A 23,969-nucleotide genomic window follows, 5' to 3' on the forward strand; every position below is an offset into this window, starting at 1 on the left:
AACCATCTAACAATCCTAATTGTGCTTAAGATGCTCTTTGAGAGCTATGATCCTCTAGAGAGTGAGCATGCTTGATCTAAGTCGCACATGATCTGAACAATGCGAAAGCAAGTGTGAAGCACAACAGTTACTTATCGTTCAACTCTATTTTTTGAGAGTTTATATAACGAAAGCTTAATAATGGGATGAATTAAAACTCTGTTTGATAATTCATATATTTTGTACAGTACTAAATGAGAAAATGTGAGGTTCCAAAATAAATTAATATTTTATTAGTCTCATAACGTCTTAGCCCGCAAATATTACTTATTACGTGGTGAGTTTATACAAAGCATCCATTAATAATAAAAATCATAAAGATTAATCACTTACTTGCCTTATATGATAGCTTTGTCAATGTCAGCTTCCTTACCCAGATTTCTTATCAATTTTATTTAACTTTAATGCAAGTCGTGGGAGATATGGCTCTTTGTCTGTGAAATATTTTATTTGACCTTTAAATCTATTGAAATGCTCTGATTATCACAGCGTATTTAATATGATGATATGAAAACATAATTGACTTATAAAAATTGAACCATTAATAATTTTAAATTATATATTAATTACAAAAATTTATTTAATTAATTCAAAAATTTATATAATTAGCACAGAACCATACGAAAGGCTGAAGGATTAATTCTAGTAATACAAAATTTGTGTATTAATTTTAGAGTATTTAGATTAGGTCGTATTTCAAAACAAGTTCTAATAATATTGTGGTTCGCATAAATAGGAAAGAAAAATATTGCCCATATAATGCTATTCAAGTTATTATGATTAATTCATTATTCACTACTCTTGATTTTACAGTCTCGAAACTTAAAATGACAAGCGTTAATACTACAAACGGACATAGTAGGAATGACGATCCTTCCATGACAATTTTGATCCCAAGCAACAATAATACACAAATTGTGCAGAGACCAGTGGCACAACCTGTGAAAAAATTGAAAAAGAAGCGACGTGACAAAAGTGATTTGGGCGATGATTTCGTGGCTCCTGATGGTGGTTGGGGTTGGCTAGTAGCCGTATCAGCTGGTGTACATACGGTATGGAGTTGTCCTATATCACTTCTAAATAAAAATATATAACATTTTTCTTTTCACTTCAGTTAACGACTTTTGCACTAGCTCAGCAGTTTGGCATAATATTTCGAGAGCATATGTTAAAATTAGGCATCAACAGCTCCCAGTTGACCACAATTATTAACACACAAATCGCAGTATCTGCAATAACTGGTAAGGAATTTAATCAGAAAAATGGTTAAAACAATATCTGATTTATGTTTTTTACATCTCTATATATCTCAGAAAAGTAAAAACTATTTTTTGTTATTTTTACAGGTCTTCTCAATGGCCCCATGTTTCGCAGGTATACTTTCCGTCAGGTGGCTCTTGTTGGTTCGTTCTTAACATTCCTAGGATTATTTTTTTCAGCATTTGCTGATACATTTATGCTTTACGTTTTATCATTTTCGTTATGTTATGGTATGCCGAGTTTGTAAATAATGCAATGAATATTATTTTATTAATTATTTTAAAACTTCAATTAGGATTTGGACGTGGCTTGGCTGTGTCAGCCTCATCCTTAGCGGTAAATACATACTTCAAACAAAAACGACGCACAGCAACAGCATATCAATTCGGAGTAGCGGGACTAGGGCCTATTGTGCTGCCTTATGTGGCAACTTATCTACTGCAATATTTCGGAGTGCAAGGCACAGTAATGCTGTTTGCAGGTATATCGTTTCACACGATTGCATGTTCCTTGATTTACCAGCCAGTTAGATGGCATGTAAAAAAATCTAAGGATACAGAAGCCCAACAACCTGTGAATGATGCTCAGAATGAAGAGGAATCTTTAGAGCAAATAGCTGATCCGGAAACACAGGTCATAACCAGCTGGTATGGTTCGAGATCTTCATTAAACTCAGCGAGTAGAAATCGTTCAGGAAGTTGGGACAAAACCCGTGAGAAAATTTTTGAAATGCAACAATTAAATGGTAAGAAACGACAATTCTCCACAAGCGAAAGTATTAAAGAGGAAGAAGACCATGAGTTACGTCACGATAATGAACCTCAACAAACAGAACTTACTATTCTCAATACGCCTCAAATAGGGCTTACACCAAATGAAGAAGAAGTTGAGGAAAAAGAGGAAAAATTAAGTTTTCTACAAAAAATTGTAGTTTTCTTCGACTTGGACCTGCTGCGGGATTTCGGTTATGTAAATTTAGCTGTAGGATTAACGTTAATAAATTTTGTGGAAATCAATTTTGCTATTTTGACTCCGTTCATTCTTTCCGATTTTGGATTTGGAGCTAACGAAATTGCTTTGGCAATGTCATTGTTGGGCTTCTTCGATTTAGTGATACGTTTCTTGATTCCACTCATCACGGCAAGAGTCAGCTACAGTAACAAAACTCTATTTGCCATTGGCATCTTAGGCATGTGTTTGGGACGTTTTATTGTAAGATTATTCTATTGAGAAAGACAGTTCTTTATTTCTTTTATATATTACTCTTTTTGCAGTTATCTTTTACAAATGATTTCTACGTTATGATCGCTATTTTCTGTTGGCTAGGTTTGAACAAAGCCTTCCGTACGGTTTGTTGGTCATTGATTATACCGGGATATGTACCTCTTAAGCGCTTACCAGCTGCTGCAGGTTTACAGCTCCTTATGTCTGGTCTATTTTCATTAGCCTGTGGACCACTTATTGGTAAATAATATTTAGGAAATATTGAATTCAATAAAAACTATTTTAACATTTGAAATTATTACTTACTAGGTCTGATACGTGACAGCACAAATTATGCATTTACTCTAAATTTCCTGAACTCGTTGTGTGTTCTTGCCATTTTGCTCTGGGTCCTAGAAGATTTTTACAGAAAACATTTTCAAAAAACTAAACCGATTGATGGAGAATTAAATTGAGTACCATATAAGGTATTTTTCCATTGATGCCGACGCATTTGTGATCGCTGTTGACTGTTCATTTTTTTAGATATTGTAAATATTAATTCGTTAATGTTTGTATTAAGTTTTTTTGTTAACTTTTGCATATTAGAATAATTTTATTTTAATAAATTATTGTTAAATAATAAAATTTTAAGTCGCTTTTATAAAAAAGAAGTCAAACTGATAAATATGGTTCAGGCAACCAAATCTGATAACATCCCTGTTGTGCATTTGATGCCTTAAAAATCGAACTGTTTTCTGAATGGATTGAATTATTTTTTTTAATGGACTGAATTATTTTTTCTATTAGACATATGTAAATAAACATATTGATTCCTATCGATACCAAATAAAAAAAGGCTTTTATGTAGTTTTTCAAGCGCCATTCCTGAGACGTTTAGAAACTCCTCAAATTGATGAGTACCTGAAGAATTTTAAGTCTGTTTGTGACAACGCAATATATAAAGAAGTCATCACTTTTGGTTATTTTTGTCGAGAATACATGTGCCACTACTATTAGTGTTTGACCTATGATCCATCTACATAGCTTTGCAATTATAGTTCTGCAACTTTTCGGTAACAACGCTAGTATATATCAACGCTAGTATATATATATATATATATATATATATACTTTCTCGTTTGAGATTCTTTTTAAAAGATAATTATTTTTGCTTACTATATCAAGATATTCTTTTTGAGAAATAAAGGTATATAGTGCTTCATAAGAGTGGTGCTATTGAGTGGTATTGCAAACCATAGTTTTGTCACAAACTTTTAGGATCTATTACATCTTTCGAAATTATTTTTGCTTCTTCGGAAATTAACAAATTGTTTTTGTGCAAAATTTATACTTAACTAAAAAAATGTGATATTTCAAAATTAAATCAACTCAAACAGTTAATGTAGCTATTAAAAATGCAGAAATAATAAATTATATTTATGCATATAAGTATCATTCCATAAGTATGATGTTAAGGAAAAAGTCGTGTCATGTGTACATAAAGGAACTGCTCATTTTCGACGACCATGTTTTGTTAACAACTCAGAGCAGCACTCACATAAGTTCAGAGCAAGCTATATGTTTTCATAAATCTCCTTGAGCTATCAATAATTGCATCTCCAAGTTTCTTATACTTAATCAGAGATATCTTTTTAAAGGATTACTAAAGGAATTTGTCTATCTCTCAATTACGTCAGGAGTATTAATGGAACTTTAAACATAACAATAGGTTGTTGTAAATATTCCATTTAAATGGGGATTCCGATTTCTTAGTAATTCACTAATTAACAACCCATTTCACGAACACTTGGCGACAAGAACAAGTACAACTTCCAAATTGAAACGCCTCGAATTTGTATGGTCGCGCTTATGACTATAAATAATTCTAAGTAAATCCATAAATGAACTCAATTTAAATAAAACTGAATTGTTTGTTTTGGTAACATTTCAAATCAAAATATAAAAGTCAATTGGGAAAAATGCAAATTCATTATAGCTTAACAGAATATTAAAACGCAGCTACTGTATCTGTGTGTCTGTGTAATTGTGTAACTGAGCCACTCGAGCGGTTCTAAATTGTTAGCGGTAGCTTCCATGTTCAACGCTTTAATCGGGCCCCTATAATATTTCTGCGTCAATACAAAACGAAACCGTCAATTGCTTTTATCTATTTTTTTGGGTGAATTTTCCTAATTACATAAATTGGAAGTGTTTAAATAAATGGAGTGTGCAAGTGTGCAAATGTGTTAGTGTGCAATTGTGCTAGTGTGCAATTGTGCTAGTGTGTGATTGTTAAGTGCTTAGAAAAGGCAAAAGTGTTGGAGCGCAATTAATTGGAATTAATTGGCTTTGGGGTTTTGGGCTTGGTGGCATTCAGTGGAGTGCTTTTGTAGGCACGTTTGGAGCGGTATGATAGCGAGAATGATAGCTGAGCGCTAGTGTGCGTATGATTCTTATCAACTTACGCCACATTTGCAGCAGACAAAAATTTTAAGACTCCAAGTATTTGTGCCGTAAGAATTATTAAGAACCACAAATATGTCAGCTCTTTTTTAAAATTCAATATGCAATGTCAACTGGCTCAATGTATGTTAAGTTTTCCTAAAGATTGTAAATGTGTTACTGAACAGCCACGTGTCTTTTAACACTTTATTCATTCCCTCTCTAGCTAGTTGACCAAGGCAATACCGTTTAACTCCGAGTGTTTACTGAGTAAAGATAATTTATTTGTTAATTTCGTCACTTGTTTGTGACACTAAAGAAGCTTCCCCAGCCCATATCTTATTTGCAGAGATTACTTTTATTAATATTTTTAAATATACAACCAGCCGGTCGGCTGCTACTAATTTCTACTAATTAGTTGAAGCAATAAAGCAATTCAAGAAATCTCTACGCAAATATTTAAACGTTCAGAGATTTATTATTCCAACTCTCATAATTTGTTCCACTGAATTTACCAACATTCACTAGAATCTAGTTTACGTTTGCGAGCACAAATTTCAGTTGTTCTCACAAATTAGCTGAGCGGGTTGGTACCCGCCGGGTTCCAAGGTGGGTGCGTTAACGTATGCGTTATGATGGCAATGTTTTAGTTAAAGTCTTCGCTTACTCATTTGTTTATTATATTCATTTTCGAATTATTTTAATATTTTTTTTATTCGTTACTTGTCTTTCAATTTAGTTGTTATTTTTGCTTTTTCACTTTTCGATAACTGTATGTAATTAAGATCTCATTACTCATTTATGGGCCCTTTCGGTTACCCAAAATTTATTTGCCTTTTAACGGCGCGGCGTTACTGATTTTTGTCCACAAACGTGACTTGCAAGCTAGATTGTGAATAACACAGCAAAAACAGTAAAATGTTTGAATAATTTTAGAAAGAATGACGAATTTTTGTTAACATATGGAAGAAATGTACATTTTTGGATTGAAAAGATTAAATTCAAAAAGTTATCTGAAGACCTGAACTGACAGTGTTATAAATAACAAAAAATTGTGGATTACACTTTTAAAATGAAATGCAATGAATGTTCTTATTTCAAGCTTTATATGTGTATCTAAAAGAAACATAGTTAACTAAAGTACAGTATATCCAAACTTCTTAGTTTGGATATACGAAGAATAGTAAAGTATTCATTTTACACAATTCTGAAATATTAATAAACACGAATATTCTCCTTATGGATTAGTTGAATTAGTTCAACCATTCCAAGAAACTAAGATTCACTTAAAACACATAACTCATGACACCATTGAAAATGATCGACATTCAAATGTAATTTCGTCTGAGAGCTATATATAGTCATACTCATAATTTATTCTATATATTTCAATTATCAGACTTTAACCCTATGTTCTGCCAAAAGATTTTCTCTTATGCCGGAAAATCAATCCTCTTAAGTATTCAATCTAGTGTTATAAACTCTTAAGTAAGATCCAGGTTAAATTTATGACTGTTATGTATATGCTAGAGTGTGGTCGGCTTGGGAATAAATATTACTTTTACAGAGCATCTAAGTTGTAGAAAAATACATAGACCAGATAAGAAACAAACTTTATAAAATTTAGATGCTTCCAAATCTCTTTAGCGTGATAGAGTATATTCCATTTCGCCTAGGGAGCTTAAAGGCAATAAATGATGAAAAGTCAAACTTTGTCATTTTGTGTCTCTGACCATGCTTCTAACTATACTGAATCTTTCGTTATGGTAATAATATGAGTTTGATTACTGGTTAGACTGATATTTTGCGGCAAATTAGTTATACAAGTAAGAAATGTTGTGATCGAAGCACATTACTGACCTCTGATTTAACACATATTGCAGAAGTCAAAATTACCTATCCGGTCCCTTTGAAGAAAGCACTTGACATACTCCAAACTTGATTTCTTACCAATTTTTTTATTACACAGTTCTTTATTACAATTCAGTTTAGAGGATCTCATATTCTTATATTATTTTGTACTGCAATTAAGTTTTGAGTTCCTGAATCGAAAGCTTGTTGGATTTCACTAAGATTTCACGCATTTTCAAAAATGCGTGGGTCCACTAAGGAACTACATTGCTTTGCTTAGTTCTATGTCTCTAACAAACTGTCTCATAACATGTTATCAAGATTAGTAAGAACGAATTAGAGGCTTCCTTGAATGACTCTATGATCTAGAGACGGGTAATATCGCCAATTCTTTCGACAAACATTTCATGAGATGGTAACGCAAGTTAACTTAACTAGTCTAATAATCTTCGAGTACCTGCAGGTGTGTCCTAATGAAAAGGGATAGTTACTTGGAATGTCATGCCAGTATTGGTGTTTTTGGGATTTGTTCAATAAATAATCAAAGGCAAAGTTAAAGATCGACTAATTTCACAATAGTAACGATTCGCAGCAATCAGACTCACTTGTTGTTAATATGAGCTATAGTTGTGTTGTCATATTATGTTAAGTTGAAGTTTTAAACTTTAATGTATGTTTCTTTTACTTTTCACTTTGTTAGTTGAAATAACTTATTTTAAATTAATCAGTAATTGTGGATATTTTGTTACTTAAATGTTTAACGAATAAATATTTAAAAAAATTAAGAAAAATTTTATCAAATTATTTTTTTGCAAAGTCACGCCAAATGACGTCAGATTGAGACAGTTTGAAGAGTTCGTTGCTTGGCGTTTATATCAAAAAATAAATGAAATTCAAATTTGTATTTTCTTTGAAGAGATGGTTTCACAGAATATCATTGCGGGAATAGTTTTTGGTAATAAAAGTGTGTAGACGGACTGTAACACTGACAAAAGTATATTTCTTTGTCGGTTTAAACCACAACAACTGGAAAATTAGGAAACCAACTTCAAAACATGAGTTTAAAATATTGTAGAAATATTTTTTCGTTGACTCCAAAGTATATGTTCTGCCATTAAATTTTATAAAAAGAAAATCTTTTAAACACCTTTCCTTGAAGCGCCAGTGAGTTCCCGCTTAAGCGTATTGGTCGATTTATGTTAAATTAAAAAATATTTAAAAAATAATTACTAAACCGGAAACGATTTGACTTTACCGGCAGCTAATTAACAATTTAAACCATGCTCTTTTACTTCACTTTGTACCTGGAACGCTTGTGCGAGTTCGAATTAAATAATCTTGCAAAGGACAACACATGCCGCCTTAATAAGCGGTATAGAGTTTGTATCTTTCACTATTTTGGTGCAGAGTTTATGTGTCTGCAGCTGAACACAGCATCTTGTAGGTAGTAACGCCTTTGCGCATTTACTCACCTCCTCTGTGAGATATTCAATTTTCCATATGCTAAGGCAATGCGGTAATTCCCTATCGTATATGCTGTCATTTGCATTGGCAGAAAGAAAAACTCGGAGGAAGATGGTTTCATTTGCAGAGTTCTTCTGTTAAAGACGCTCTAAATTCGAAGGTGACAAGAAGCGTTTAACATTCTAAATGGGAGAGTTGACACATATCGGCTGAATCAGTGGAAAAAATACTTGCTTTCTAAAACTCATTCACAGTTCGGCTTGCATAAACTGTCATATTTCTTTTATGAACGATGCTTTCCTAATCCAGAAAATAACTGAAAAAACAACAATTGTTCACGTTATTTCTTTTTATGGTATTTAGATTGTTGCTGAGATTTTCATAAATTTAAATTATGTCTAGAAATTTACATAATTAAATAAATCACTTAGTAGCAATAAAAATATAAAAACATAATCTTCGCATCTTGTATTTATTGCATATGTAATGCAGTCTATTGAATACTCGTATAAAATTGATTGTAACAAACATTGACTGTATTATGTTATATATGGACTGATTTGTGTGAAATAGATTTTCAAAATCATTAGATATTCATTTTATATATTGACGAATTAAAAAAAGAAACAAAATTAAGTTAACAAAACCTGAATAATATTTATTAAAATAATAATTCCAAATCGCGCATAGAAAATATTAATTCTACATATGAATTGCCTAAATTTCATAGTTATATGTTTCGTAGTAAACCCCTTTGCTACATCTATGTATGCAGTCAGTTTTCAACTTAATTCAAATATATACTTTAAAGCAGACAAATATTAAAGTAACTGATACAGTGGCATCAAAAATTAAAAAATGATACTTAAGTGCACTAAACACAGTCCCTACTAAAGTCGTTAAAATATGTAATTTAACCAAACATAAAAAAGTCATAAGATATATTTTTATATTTCAATGAAATTAAACTAATTAATTTAATATTAAGACAATTTCAACTTATTTCATACTGATTAATATTAATGTCCTTTTCTTTCTTACACATATAGGTAGAGTCCAACTGAATTAAAATATGTACATTCAAATAATAAATAACCAAAGAGTCAACTAACAGCATCAAAAACAAAAAAGACAATTACAAACTGTCAAAGTTCCAACATACACTACTTTACTAAAAACAGAAAACAGAAAAGAAAATAAAAAGTCATGTTTAAAGTCAGAGACATTTTAGAAGGCAACCTATATATAAATAAGTGATACAAATAAATAATAAATAATAATTAATAATAATAATAATTTTATTTTTATGGAATCTTCGAAATAATTTAATAGATATTAGTGTGCAGCATATAGATAGTTTTTGTTGCAGTAGTTGATGGACTATAATTTCTGTGAACTCTTTTAATGAGAAATCCTTAAATTGTATCAGTACCAGACTGCAATATTGTAGGCTTTTTTCTAAGCCACTTTTCAGTTTACTTAAGTAACTTCTAGCTTATAATGAAATACACTTTCTAGAAAAGTAGATATAATTTTTATCACCTTGTTTGTCATCATTTTTAAAATATTTCCCGCTTTCAAACTAATATAGCAACCACTCAAATTCATTGGAAAAAATTTGCTCTTTTAGCGATCTGTGAACTTAAAGTTTGAAGTATATTTCCAAGGTCAATCCGAGGAATAATTTGAGTTTATCCGCATAAAAAGCCAAAACCTAAAGCTAAATGAACATAAAAGTATTTTTTCCTAATAGTTGCTATAATCTATAAGTCCAAAAAATAACATGTATGTTGTAAAGTTGTGAAATTAGATTCGGTAATTATAAACTATAAAAGTAAGCACTTGCGTGATTACTTTTCATTTAAAACACATTAGTTATCGCTTTCCTGTATGATTTATAGTTCGAAACACAAAGTGAGTTATCTTTAGTCTGCTGTCCGATTTATTCGCGATTATATCGTTTCAGAAGTTAAGCGGAGTCAGAAGTCCACAAATGTCCAAATCACGATTTGAACAGTTGAGCATTTATTGTAACAACACATTAACGAAGAACGACTATGACGACAACGGGAAAATGCGTTAGCACTCGCAGATACCACCAGTACCACATATGTTTCCTGCCTTGCTTTTGGCCAATATGAGCACTCGACCAACTGAACGGCTGGTGAGTGAAAGCAAAGCAGAGCGCGAGCAAAGCGGCGGAGAGCGTAAGTTCTTACTCACGCATGGCCTCGAACAAGTTCTACAGCACAGCTGAATGGAGGCGCACAAAGGAGAGAATTCAGTTTGTTTCAGGCAGACAGTCATATATTGAACCGGCATCGGAAACCACCAACAAGTTGAGAAGTGTACGTGAAGCGGTTAACACGTCGTCGGTACCGCTTTGTTTTCAAACGAATTGCGAATTGCGAATTGCGAATTGCGAATTGCGAACTAAAAAAAATGTTTCAGTTTTAGTTTGAAGCAGTGAATATATAATAAAACAAAGGCAATTTCACAAATGTAACTTGAAGATAATAAATTATATATTTATTTGAAAATTAATTTCGTGTTGAATTCAGTCTAAATAACGACTAAGTGACGTAATTTCGAAAAGCTTTAAGTAAGAATATTCGAAAATATTTAATTAATTTGAGGACTGATTTTTAGAGAAATAAATAAATTCACTGATAATTATTATTTGTCTAAGTGTAATGATTTCGCATTTTTTTAATTTTTAAAGAAATTTATATATATAAGGAATTGTATTCAAATGAATTAATTAATTGAATCTAAATAAGTTTAAATTGAAATCATATCGCGCGAAATGAATATTATTTCATTACTTATCGACGTAAACTCACGCAAACATAAATAAAATATCTACAAAACGATATGGTTTACTATTTTTGAGTATTTTTTCATTTTTAATCTCATTTCGGTTAAAAAGTACAAAAACAAATTATTATTTTTAAACAAATCAACGGTCAAAACCAAATTGCCGAGGCAATGAAGAAAGTATTCGCTTGGCAAAAGTGTTGGTCACATCTACAGGAGGAGATTGTGAAAATATTTTTGGTAGAATTTTATTTGACCGCCGTCCAGCGTTTAATCGCATTTTGACAAAGTTCAATGATAAATAAAAATAATAACAAATCTGCACATTAAGCCACACAAAATACCTCAGATACGGGAATGCATACTTGTTGAACTGAGTTGATTACATTGAATTTATACGGGCTTTTTACTTACGTTACATTCAATTTGATCTATAAATAATTAAAAAATAAATAATAATTTTAAAATATTCCAAGAAATGTTAATCAATTTATTTTTGCGGTTTTCTTGCAATTTTAAGCGGAAAACGCTAACCAGATTTCATCTCAGAAGTAACATTCTTTATCGTACTTGAAATTCACTAGTGAATTACATCATTAGAATATAAATGTAATTCTTTATGCATTATAAGCGACAAATAATAATCTTCCTACTTTTTTTACAGTGGAATAAATTAGTGAATTACTAAATATATTTGTTGCTTTTCCCACTCAAGCCTCAAGTGTGTCTAATGAATAATCGAAAAAGTATGGGTATTTTCTCGCCTCATTACGAAGTCATTTAAACTATGACATTTCGCCGCTCAACGACTACGTTTTAGTCTGTCATTCTAAGCTAATCTCGACTTAGGCTCTGCAATTTAACAACTATAAAGTTTTACGGTCAATAAAAAAGTAATGTATTTGTTTATTCGTCGAAGTGTGATTTTTTTAATTAAGAAATGACATTCACAAACTGCTTAAAGTAATGAGTTCCTGTTCTAATGGCAATACTATCGACAAAATAGTTAACATATCTGATTGAATAAAAATGAATTTTATAGAACATCTAGCATATTTTTATTTATTTTAAAATATAATGACTTGACACTACAAACCATTTTTAGTTTACATGCCAATATTCAAAAATGTGATAAAGTTTTTTAATTAATAACAGTTTTTTTTATTAAATTTTATTTCTGATAACGTAAACAATGAGTGCGATTATTCATTTCAATTCGCGTATTAGCCCATGACGACTCTCTCGGTTACACTGTAGAGACTCTTTTCGCAATGTTTATTTTTTTAAGAAATTATACCCATTGTTAAGTCCTATAGATAAATCGCATCTTCTTTAAGATGTTATTTAATCCTTAAATTCAATATTTAAGACTCTCTTGTGAGATCGGCTTAAGTGGAAATTAAGTCTCTCTGATCGGATTGTTCGGAGATTTCGTCCCAAATGAAATAAACTTAAAATTAAATGCTATTTGTTTTTTAAATGTACAGTATGAGATCAGTTTTTAGAAATTTAAAATTACTTTAATTAATTTTAATTGCGACTAGATATTTTCCATTCATTATAATCAGAACCTTTTCTGCTTGAGGTTACAAGCGAAAATTTTACAAATGTTACTGACATCTGACGTTTCCGTTTTGTTTCTCTATCTGTTATGTATTATGTATTATTATATTATAAATTTATATTAAAATTTTTAATTTGCTTCTCCCATATACTTATATTTGATTTTAAAAGAGGTGAGCTCTTCCGTAATTAAATAAAAAAAAGAAATCAAGAATACAATTGAATTAAATTATTATATAAATTTATTAATAATTAATTTAGCGATAATAATGATGGGATTTGTAATAAGTTTGTGTGCAAATAGTAATCTAGTAATGTTTAGTAAATTATTTTTCATAATAATAAATTTTTATTTCATAATTGTAGGAGAGACTCAATTGTGTTTTAAATATATATATATATATAATATATATATATATATATATTTATAATTTACAAATGTGTATATGATTTAAATTTAAGCCTAAGTTTATAGTATTGGTTATTCAATAATACTCGTATTTCAAGAAATAGAATAAATATGTATTCATGTGTCCAATCTTACATTTAGTTTGGTGAATCTAGTTATAGAACATTATTGTTTACAGAATCAGACAAGATTTTTTTTATTTCCTCTATGGCGAGAATGAAACTTGCTAGAATTTTCCTAGGAATTGAAAATTTATCGACTACTTTTCGAGATATTCAAATATTCTCAAATACTGCTTGGATTTCCGACGCATCTGTGAGTCGCACAATGCTTATTCCATTTAAGTATATACTTGATTATTATAGGCCATAATGAGTGAAGCGAACTCTCAAGCCATTTTCTCATTAGTCTATGCTGTCAATCAATTTTTGTTTAGTTGACTAGCTTATAGAAAAGTCATTATATTGTATAAGATATAAGATTGCTATCATTTTACTGCAAGCCTCTTTGGTTAAGTGTCATAATTACTGTAAAATAAGACTCTAACTTTTTATTTATGTTAAGAACAATATTGTATTCTACCAAAAAAGTTGTCAGAAGTAAACAAATTAAAAGAAAACGAATAAATATCGTTCCAAGTATAATAAAAATAACAATAATACTATAATTTTCATTCATTCAAATTTGTTAGTGCTGACATTGAAGAGGATTATTGTAAGATAATTGAAGTGGCTTCGGTGTAGGATTTCTTGAGGATTAATTTTTTCTATTTTCAGTAGAAACTCCCTGTGGTACGTGATAAATTTGAAGTTTAAGTGCATTAATGCACATATGTAAAGGCAGCCTCGAATCTAAACAATACAGAAAATGATATTAGATATTTTTAGAAATTTTAAATTTGGACAATCAAATATGTATAATGATATGAAAATATAATATACCTTTTTACTGTCATACTCTTTTATTGATAAATAAAATTAAGATATCTGTTGCTGCCTATAAATTGTTAATCTTTATTGTTTGAATTAAATATATTTTGCAATTCAAGGATTTTGTACTCATCTTATGAATTATATTGTGCGAAGCCAATTAATGGATGTGTTAACCCCAAAAAAAGCAGAAGCGTCGCCATTCGCGCTGTGCCGATAGTCTATACTGAGTATCTGTAACAATCAATGAATTTCGATTGCTGCGACAACAATTTAATTGTTACAGAAACACGCTGTGCTGAACTTTTTAATCAACTTCAATTAAAATTTATTGTGGAAACATGAGAAGAGGCTGTAAACATAATTTTATTGAAAAGTTTGCACCGCAATTCGCTTCACGCTCCATGCCTTGACGTGCACAGTGCATCACAGAAAGGGAGAATATTAAATTAAAAGCCTTTTCCACTTAAGAACGTTTCCTGGTACGATTAGAACTTTATTCGATTATGTTTACGACCTTTTGCTATAAACGCAATTAACAAATTTTCTTATTTTTTTATATTATGCCATTTTATTAAATTTTCCGCAAAATTAAATGGTTTCTTCGCACTTATCCATTACAAAATACTTGACTTTACAGTATCTTAAGAATTTAGATGTGGAATCCCTTTTCACTTCCAAGTGAAATAAGGCATTTATGCTACTCTGTATCTCAGAAGGGAGAAACACAGAAGTTCTGGAATGAGTTCCTGCATGGCGAATTATTTTAAAGGGAAATCTATTTATAGTTCTATTGAATAAGTGAAATTATTTTATGATCATTTCTGAGATTTAGTTAATTGCTTTCTATGTATATTGCCATTTCGTGGAGAAAGTATACTTTTTAATTGTTTTCCGTAATATTTCAAGTCATTCAGGCTATTGATGCAAACTGTATTGCATAACGACATCTAAAGTATTTTTGATTCTAATGTAATGTTTCCACTTTATGAATCTTATCTGCCCTCAGACTTCAGCGTTCAGCGTTCAACGTTCATAGTTATGTGGCGTTTTCAAATAAGCCTGAGTATATTTGCGGTTAATATTCACTAATGTGCAAAAAACTTATATCTGGTAACGTACTTAGTTAGCGAGCTCAAATAAATAAAGCACAATTTAATAACAAAATAAATATATTTATTATCTCCCATTGAGACAGAACTTCATGTGTTTTCAGGTGGCCATCGCATGTTAGAATGTTATTATCTCTACCGTATATCGTTAATTAGTATATACATATAGGTATGTAAGCAAAATCTATAAATTATGTACATAATTACGTATTTTTGATATGAAAATATTTAATAAATATAGTTGTATTCTAGTGGTATTTGTCAATTTAGCTGCCAACAGACACACACAACCCGAAATTAATTTGTCTACGAAGTGACTTGCAAATTTTCGACTGTCTCTTTATCTTTTTAGCGCAAATACAAACCAATTTGTAATATTTCGAAATTTTTATTAAAACAACGAAAACAAGTTTTTGTGAAATTCAATTCAAGTCAGATTCAGTCACTTCAGAAAGATTTCAGTGCTTTGATCGATGAATATTATTTGTTGACACTGAGGCGAAGTGTTTTGCTGACGATCAAGGTGTGTGGAAAAAGATCTTCATTCAGTACTCTTAAGAGATGCCAATCAAATGCATTTCATTTCTTTATCATCAAGTATCTTCATATTATTTTACTACACGTTTTTCTTAATTTGCAACTCTTAATACCGAAACCGAAATCTGAATTGAAATCAGCGCCAGAGTTTATGACACGCTCCGTTGAAGTTCAATGAAATCTTGTTCGATCTTCATACTACCGTTTTGTCGTTTGAAGATCAATGTGTCGCCTCTCATACGCCTCTTGCCACAAGCCGCAAACCGCAAACCGCAAACCGCAAACTGCAATCGTTGCATAAATTAAAAAGTCCAACTAAATGAGGGCGTTTTGGGATACGAAGGCAGACTGGCTATGGAAGTGAATTGAATAAAAAGTAGGAAAAGTTGGTTAAAAAACGAGTTTGGTCGTATATTCAAGACAGTTGTATGATTAAAACTATTGAATCGTTTTAAGTCGGAGCAGATTAATCCTCACAACAAATATGGCAACTATAGGCTTCAATTAAACAACAAAAGGGATTAATAATTGCGGCTTACAGGGTGCTTAAAATAATCGCATACTAAATTTAAGCACTTGAATTGTTGCAATCGTAAAACAATTGCTTCGCAAATGAGTAGTTGACTAATTCTCAAAGTTCCGAGTATATACAGTACAAAAATGAACAAATTACGACTGTGAGCTGGATTGATATACACGTACACGTGCTGTGGCACTTATCACATATACTCAATGCTTTTTTATCAAAAACTATTTCTACAAATCATCAAATTGATTTTTAAGCTTTCCCTAATACCATTTTATAGTATTTTTATGTACAAAATGAGACACATAACATTGAAATTAATAATCAATCCAATTCAAAAACAATTATTGGAAATTTTTGCTTCTTTAATTTCACCACATTTTCAAGACATTGCGGAGCAGTCAGTTATTTATTAGCCAATGGAATCAAAATTTTATGTGATCCATTTAGTTTAACTGCAAGCCTTTCGCATCGCTAATGCTGTTAAGACTTGTTGGGACATTGCTTTTAATAACGAACATGTAAATACAAGCAATTTAATTATCATGATTTCCACACAGTTTAAAAATTTTAAATAATTTTACATAAATAAATAGTTTGGGCAGAGGCGTAGGCAGCGCCTTTTATAGCAGCGCAACCATCTCATTTTCAGGACGGGAACTAGAATGATTGGCAGAAAAATATACATAAAATAATGGATAATCTATAAAACCCTAAAATATTATTATTTAAAATGAGGTATGGTTGTTTAGCTGGATCATTAGTGGTTTTAATGAACGTGAGTACCTTTGAAGGTTGTTTTTTGATGGACGGCTTTTTCCGCTGGAAAAAAAATATGATCTGTAGATTAATCCTCCAAATGCATTGAAGGATTTTGAGCAAAATTTAAATAAAAATAATTAAGTATCTATGCGACTAATACAAAATGTTACATGTTTCAAAAATACCTACATAAATTGATATTGCCATTGATATTAGTATTGGTATTGTTAATTTTTACTTTTAAAAGCATAGATGTTGGAAAATAGGCGTATATATAGAAATCTGCAAATATGTCGGTGTCTTTTACTGGAAGCGATCTTATTGAGAATATTATTCAGCAAGTCATTATTTTAATAGGAGTACTTACTGACTATTCATTACAAAAATAAGTCAGTATTGCGACAATTGTAGAAATCTTGAAAAAGCATTTCATATGTACTTTATCATTATCGTGCATGCCCAACGCAGTCACATGGCAAGTCACATGTTATCTAGTCATTTTTAAAACCCATAAAAATCATGCTCTCTTTCTTCATTACTAATCTAGTCCTTTTAAAACTTCATAAAGAGCATGCCTTATATAATGTATAGTTAACATTATAGTTAATATAGTTATTACAAATAGTTTTAATCATTTCGAGTTATTTAATTATTTCGAGATAGTCTAACTTAATCTATACTGTATATCATTTACATACTTAGTTTGTCATTACAGACGTGAGTCATCCTTGGCCGTATCTAGTAGGCTCCGCCAGCCAGCCCGTTCAATAGCTTACTGTCACCAGTATTTTGATACTGAGTCCTTTTATATCGTTAGTCACTTGGTCCTTTTACCGAAGATGTCCTCTTCGGAGGTCCTCTATCGTGTTTTCCATCAGAGGGTACCGAGTCTTGATATTAATATTGGATTGATTCTTGATATTGGATTATATTAAAAATTTCCACGGTTTTTTGTAATCAGACGGTGTTGGTAACGATATATCTGGCAACATTACTTCGAATATGTCAAACGAAGATGGGTGTGAAAGGTGACATTTTAGGCCACATTTTTTGGTAAAAACGGTTGCATAATTCGTGGCTAGGGTTGAAAGTCGTTAGATTGAAAAGAAATGAAATATCAGAAGAAATGCGCTTTGTGATGCTTCGTTACTATTGTACTTGCTTTACAATAGTAATTTTATTAGCTACTACACCTCTGCTTTGGCAAGATACATACAAACAAGAAATCTTGTTCTAGGATTGCGGTGTAAACAACGTAAAACCAAGTTCATCCACAAGATACCAACACAACAAAGTCGATTGTAACTTATTAATGAAGTACAAATATGAAGATTGTAAATTGTATGTTTTGATATCAAACCGCAGGTATTAAAAGTGAGATTTACCATAGCAAATAAACATTAATAATTCTATAAAGAAAAATAAAATAAGACAAGAAATGAGTAAAAGGTAAACTGAAATAAACATGCAAACAAGAGATACTTTTTTCTGCTGCAAGTAACCTTAACCGATAATTCTTTCTGTTGCGCAAACTGCAAGAATGAATTTCATATCGGCTTTCAGCTACTTCATCTTTTAACTGAATTTATTGCAGTTGGACAACTGTAAAAGCATTATAAGCAATTGATTAAAGAATTATTTAGAGTAAAGAATATGTTTCAATAGTGTGCAAAGGATTGTATTGGTATAAAATATTTACATAATATGATTGCTATTTGTCAAATTTAATCTGATCAAAAAATTCTGAAAAAATCAAATGATTATATTACCTATTTACCATCACTGAAAGCCTAAAAAACAATTTTTGCTCAATATCTAAAATCATAAAGTTTTTAAAAAAATATACATAAATATTCAGATTTAAAAGTACTATATCCGAATTTATAGATAACAAAACCTAATTCCTCTTGTTTGATTATTTTATATTATTTTTATCCTCTCAAGGGTTATTTTTGCGGATCTTTCAATATTTATTTATTTGGCTTCATTTCAAGCCAATATTAATTTGAATATCTTATAGATTAAATTAAAACAAAAAAATGTTTTGTACTTATAGGTTATATGCTTACTTCAAAATTCAGACTATTGATGGCACGGTTGATAATATTGATAATTTCAACTTTTAAGTCACTAACGGGGCCACTTTTAAAGACTATCAAATAGTTTCCCTAAAACAAGAAATATAGTCCAAATTGTGTTTGTAAATTCCTTCAGACTTTAATATGTTATTTTGTTGGCATAACTTATATACACCGTGATGTGACCAAACACCAAAGGATTATAGCCAAATTTTTTTCATTAGGCGATTATTTCGGTATATCATAATATTTAGTTATGATTTTTGCCTTTTTTTGAGTCAAAGTAGCGTGACAATCGATAGTTCGGATCTTACTATTACTTCAGATAAGAGTATATCATAAGCATTTATTTTAGATTTATTTAAAATGAGTAATCATCTGATTATAAAATACAAGAGAACGTGCCTATTGTTTTCCGTAAATATTTTTCGAAAAGCTGTAATGAATAGAATAGTATAATAACTTTTGTACTAATTTAGAGGAAGTCACATAAATTATAACGTATTCTTTTATAAAATATTTAAAATATATTTTATTATATATACATTTTTATTGAATTTTGATTTTATATACACTGAGTTTCTTACTATGCAACACAAACTATCCCTTCCATAATTTTTTGCATGATCAGATTCACATTACTGCCAAGGTGCAACGATTGCTTATCGGCCATCCACGCCAGTCCGAAAGTGTATTCTGTATATGGTATACTATATTAGTATATAGAAATATATATTATAATTTCATAACATCTTTTTATTAATTTGTTGAGATTATTTAAATGTTTTGCTGTTTGCTACGATTTGAGATTGCGAATTCGAATTTTAATATGTACTCGCGGCAATCGAACAACGCCACTCCTCGCATAATAAAATGTGTAATGATAATGTGATCTGTGATTAAATTATTCGAAATTCCTTTACACAGACGACAAATTCCAAAGTTTGTTAATGCCAATTTTATTGATTCCGATCAGTTCACATGATAAAAGCGATTATCGTTGTGCACCGAGCGAGAGGCTATCGTAGCTAAATCAAAGGAAAAGCACAGCCACGGCTAAAACAAACTGAAAATAATTACATGCTTTTCACCGATCGTTAAAGAGAAGGAGGAGTATCTGCTACATCTACACTATAATTTAAAGTCTTGATTAAATATGAGCACGGGTAGTGGTGCAGGCCGCAGTGAATAGAAAAACATAATAAAGAGTTTAAGTCAAAAGACAGTTTCTATTAAGTTGGCTTAAGATTTCTGCTGATTCACTGTCGATTCTGGGCACGCAACAAACTAAAGCAATAATTACAATGTAACTGAGTATCCATGGCCATATGAAAATCATAGGAATATCTGCGCCGGTATGAACATGTAACCTGTGTGTTAGTGTGTGTTCGAATTTGTATTTACATGCGCAAACTTAAAAATAAATTACTCAAGATTTTGAAGTGCGTTCTTGGAGAAAGAATTATATGTCTGCATATTTCATATAAAAAGTAAATGAATAAAGTGGAGTGGAGTGGAGTGGAGTGGAGTGGAGTGGAAGGAGTTTGCAGTCAGGCACAAAGGAGCACAGCTCGAAATAACAATCCACTAAGTTTTATTAACAATCGAATGCACACGCCTAATTATTGCGTTGCTTTTTCCGATTTGGTCTTGTAATTCAGAATTTATGTATTCTGGAAATAGGCATTTTATTAGCAATTTCTCTGTAAAGAAGCAATTATCAGGAATTTATTTACTTATTTATTTGTCTTAGCACTTTTTTCAAATCGTTTTAAAAATATCTTTTTCTTTCTTGTAGAATTTTCAACACTAAACTGCAATATTTTGACGATGGCCATTGACAAATCTACTCTCACAGAAAAAAATAATATAGCAGTCTACAATGAAACCACAAGGCCAAAGAAGCCTAAACGGAGGGATAAGAGTGATTTGGGACCAGATTTTGTAGCACCCGATGGCGGCTGGGGTTGGGTGATATGCTTTGCAGCCGGCTTCAGTAATTTTGCAATTTTCCCTGCATTACAACAGTATGGTTTTATCTACCGTCAGCGTATGGAAGTCTTAGGTTTTGACGCCAAACAGACTACTACAATAGTGAATATTGTAATGGCAATATCCTCACTAGTAGGCATTGTAAATGGTGCAATGTTCAGAAGGTTCAGCTTTCGACAAGTAGCAATGACTGGCAGCTGCCTTGTGTTTGCGGGAATCTTTTTATCTGCCTTTTGTACCACATTTTTTCAATATGTGATATGTTTTTCCTGCATTTATGGTAGGTATATTTATAACAGAGCCTATTAAATCATTTTATAGCTTATTAATATTTTTTTAGGAATTGGTCTCGGTTTGACAATGGCGTCAACGTCTTTAGCTGTCAACACCTACTTTAAAAATCGTAGACGACGTGCTACAGGTTATGCTTGGACCATAACTGGCCTTGGTCCGATTATCTTCCCACATGTATCCACATTCTTTATTAGTTACTATGGTGTACAAGGCGCGATTTTACTATACTCTGGAGTGTCGTTAAATGCATTCCTCTGCGCTATAACATTACAGCCAGTACTTTGGCATGTTAAAAAACCTGAACAACCAGCAGTCACAAATGAAAAAACCAATGGAGACACAGTAACTAACGCAATTACAGCAAACAACGCCAATGACGAGCCAGAATACCTCTGTAAATACTGTGAATATAAAAACAAATCTAAACGCAGCATCTTTTCATCGCAATATTTGTTTAACGATGATGACCCTGAAAAGCCGGGATATGAAATAATCGAGCCCATCACACCTATGTTAGCACGCGCTAATGACGGTTGGTTTGGATCTAAACTTTCTTTAGCTTCAGAAACAGGTATGAAATATCGACAAAAATTGCTTCGACAAGCTTCTATGAAAAGTCGTGAAGGTGTTGAGGCAGGCAGAGGAGGAATTCATACCGAGCGCGGTTATAACAAATCAAACTACTTTAATCGCGAACGTGATGACATTGATCGTTATACCAGCAAAAGTAGTGTTTATTCTAAGTCAGGTGCTGATGAATTACGTTGCACTTGTGCAGAAGAAAAGGCTTTACTCCAAAAAATATCAGATGAAGAAATTAAGCAAGAACAAGAGAGAGCAAAGGCTGAACAAGAAGCTGAGGAATTAGCAAAAAGTAAAATGACATTTTTCCAAAAGGTCGTGAAATTCTTTGATTTAGATTTGTTGAAAGACTTTACTTTTGTTAATCTTGCATTGGGCATGACTATAATGATGTTTGGAGAAATGAATTTCTCTGTGTTAACACCTTTTATACTGAATAGTCTCGGTTATACAGATCCACAAATTTCTTTAGCTATGTCATTGCTGGGTGGTATGGATATTTTAGTACGTTTTCTGGCGCCGTTTTGTCTCGAGAAAGTAAAATTAGATAATCGTTTCCTTTTCGCCATTGGTATCATCATAATTGCTGTAGGTAGACTTATTGTAACTTTGACGAACTCCTTCAACGTTATTGTGGCAGTATTTATTATGATTGGATTCGGTAAAGGTTTCCGTACAATTTTTTCACCATTGATTATACCAAGGTAGGCATAGACATTTTTTTCTTTCCATTTTCATCACTTTATATAAATCGTATTTTCTGTGAATTTTGTAGTTATGTGCCGTTAAAACGTCTGCCGGCAGCTTCCGGTTTGCAGTTGATTTTCCACACAATCTTCTCATGTGCTGTCGGACCTATATTGGGTATGTTATTTTAAAACATATATTGAGTTGTTTAAAACTAATGAATTTATTTAATATATTATAGGCATTATTACTGACGTTTACAACTACAAAGTGACAATACATTTCATTAATGTGCTCACCTGTCTCGCTCTATTAATGTGGCTTACTGAGTCCTTTGTTCGGCGCACACTGCGAAGAAAATCTGTGTCAATGGACGATAACTAATAACACCATAATCATGAACCATGCAGTTGGATACCTAGTTAGAGATCAATTTCAATATTGGAATTTATGGAAATTCACACCAAACAATAATTTACTTATTTTAATGTACTTAGAAGTAGAAAAAAATGTGCCTTACGAAGATTTTTGTGTCTTCCGTGAACAAAGTTCTCGACAAAAAAATTTTGAAAGCCGGTAGTACCATATGTTTATATATATACATATGTATTTAAGTGAGGTATTAAAACTAATAATTTATTTTTGTATAATTCTACATTGTATATTTTTCCTTCACATAAAAATAGAACTTATTAAGATTAAGAATATTTACTTATTGTTTTAAATGAAAAAGAGTTTGTAAAAAAAACTACTTATACAATAACTTTTTTCATATATACTATAACAGTATGTGTATATATAGGAATAGAACGTATTGTGGAATATATATTAGTTTAGTTGTAGTTAGAGTAATGACAAAATTTATTTATTACTTAGTACAGAGATTACTAAATGTTCTACATTTTGCAAATATTTGTTATAAATTTTACTAAGAATTTATTTTCCGTATTCGATAAAAATATATTTTTATATACCTTATATATATATTTTAATCAGATATTTTTTAAATAAAATTTATTTTTAATATAAATTTTTTTCTAACTTGAAATAACCTAATTCTTACTTATAATTTAAAATTAAAAATATTTTTTAATTGTTAATAGTTTTATATAAACAAACGATAAAGTATGCTCTATCTCCATATACATAAAAACGGTGGCAGAATGCCGTAAGTCCTGTAACGGGATTATGCACTGATTCAGTATCCACCTCTGATATGTCGCTTGGCGTAGAAATAGAGAAATTTTGTAAATTCAATAAGGTTGGATAACGGTCTAATCATTTAGAGTTGTTCTCTTGTGAAAAGTATAATGAAGGAAAGATTAAATCTGTTTCGAAACCAGATACGGGTACTAGACACCTGTGTTTGTCTTTTTGTGCACATATTCCTAATTTATGATTACACACATTGCCTGATAA

General features: G+C 31.1%; 2 protein-coding genes across 4 annotated transcripts; both read left to right on the top strand.

The window, feature by feature from the left end:
• The first annotated feature begins 68 nt into the window (after positions 1-68).
• On the top strand, positions 69-3,056 carry LOC119675845 (monocarboxylate transporter 9-like). 2 transcript variants are annotated; one of them, XM_038087071.1, is made up of 7 exons: positions 69-316; positions 853-1,091; positions 1,154-1,280; positions 1,386-1,529; positions 1,595-2,511; positions 2,574-2,763; positions 2,833-3,056. In XM_038087071.1, exons 2-7 carry the CDS (start codon positions 867-869, stop codon positions 2,976-2,978), a joined length of 1,749 nt encoding a protein of 582 aa, XP_037942999.1. In that variant the 5' UTR covers positions 69-316; positions 853-866; the 3' UTR covers positions 2,979-3,056. The 2 variants fall into 2 exon arrangements, with proteins under 2 accessions (XP_037942999.1, XP_037942992.1); XM_038087064.1 differs by lacking the exon at positions 69-316 and having other exon boundaries at positions 727-1,091.
• A 7,229-nt stretch (positions 3,057-10,285) lies between these two features.
• On the top strand, positions 10,286-23,261 carry LOC119671917. 2 transcript variants are annotated; one of them, XM_038082792.1, is made up of 5 exons: positions 10,286-10,864; positions 20,794-21,267; positions 21,328-22,567; positions 22,639-22,727; positions 22,792-23,261. In XM_038082792.1, exons 2-5 carry the CDS (start codon positions 20,826-20,828, stop codon positions 22,932-22,934), a joined length of 1,914 nt encoding a protein of 637 aa, XP_037938720.1. In that variant the 5' UTR covers positions 10,286-10,864; positions 20,794-20,825; the 3' UTR covers positions 22,935-23,261. The 2 variants fall into 2 exon arrangements, with proteins under 2 accessions (XP_037938720.1, XP_037938721.1); XM_038082793.1 differs by lacking the exon at positions 10,286-10,864 and adding an exon at positions 19,931-20,350.
• Positions 23,262-23,969: the final 708 nt, after the last annotated feature.

The sequence above is a fragment of the Teleopsis dalmanni genome, chromosome 1 (genome assembly GCF_002237135.1).
Source record: "Teleopsis dalmanni isolate 2A chromosome 1, ASM223713v2, whole genome shotgun sequence".
Lineage (NCBI taxonomy): Eukaryota > Metazoa > Arthropoda > Insecta > Diptera > Diopsidae > Teleopsis > Teleopsis dalmanni.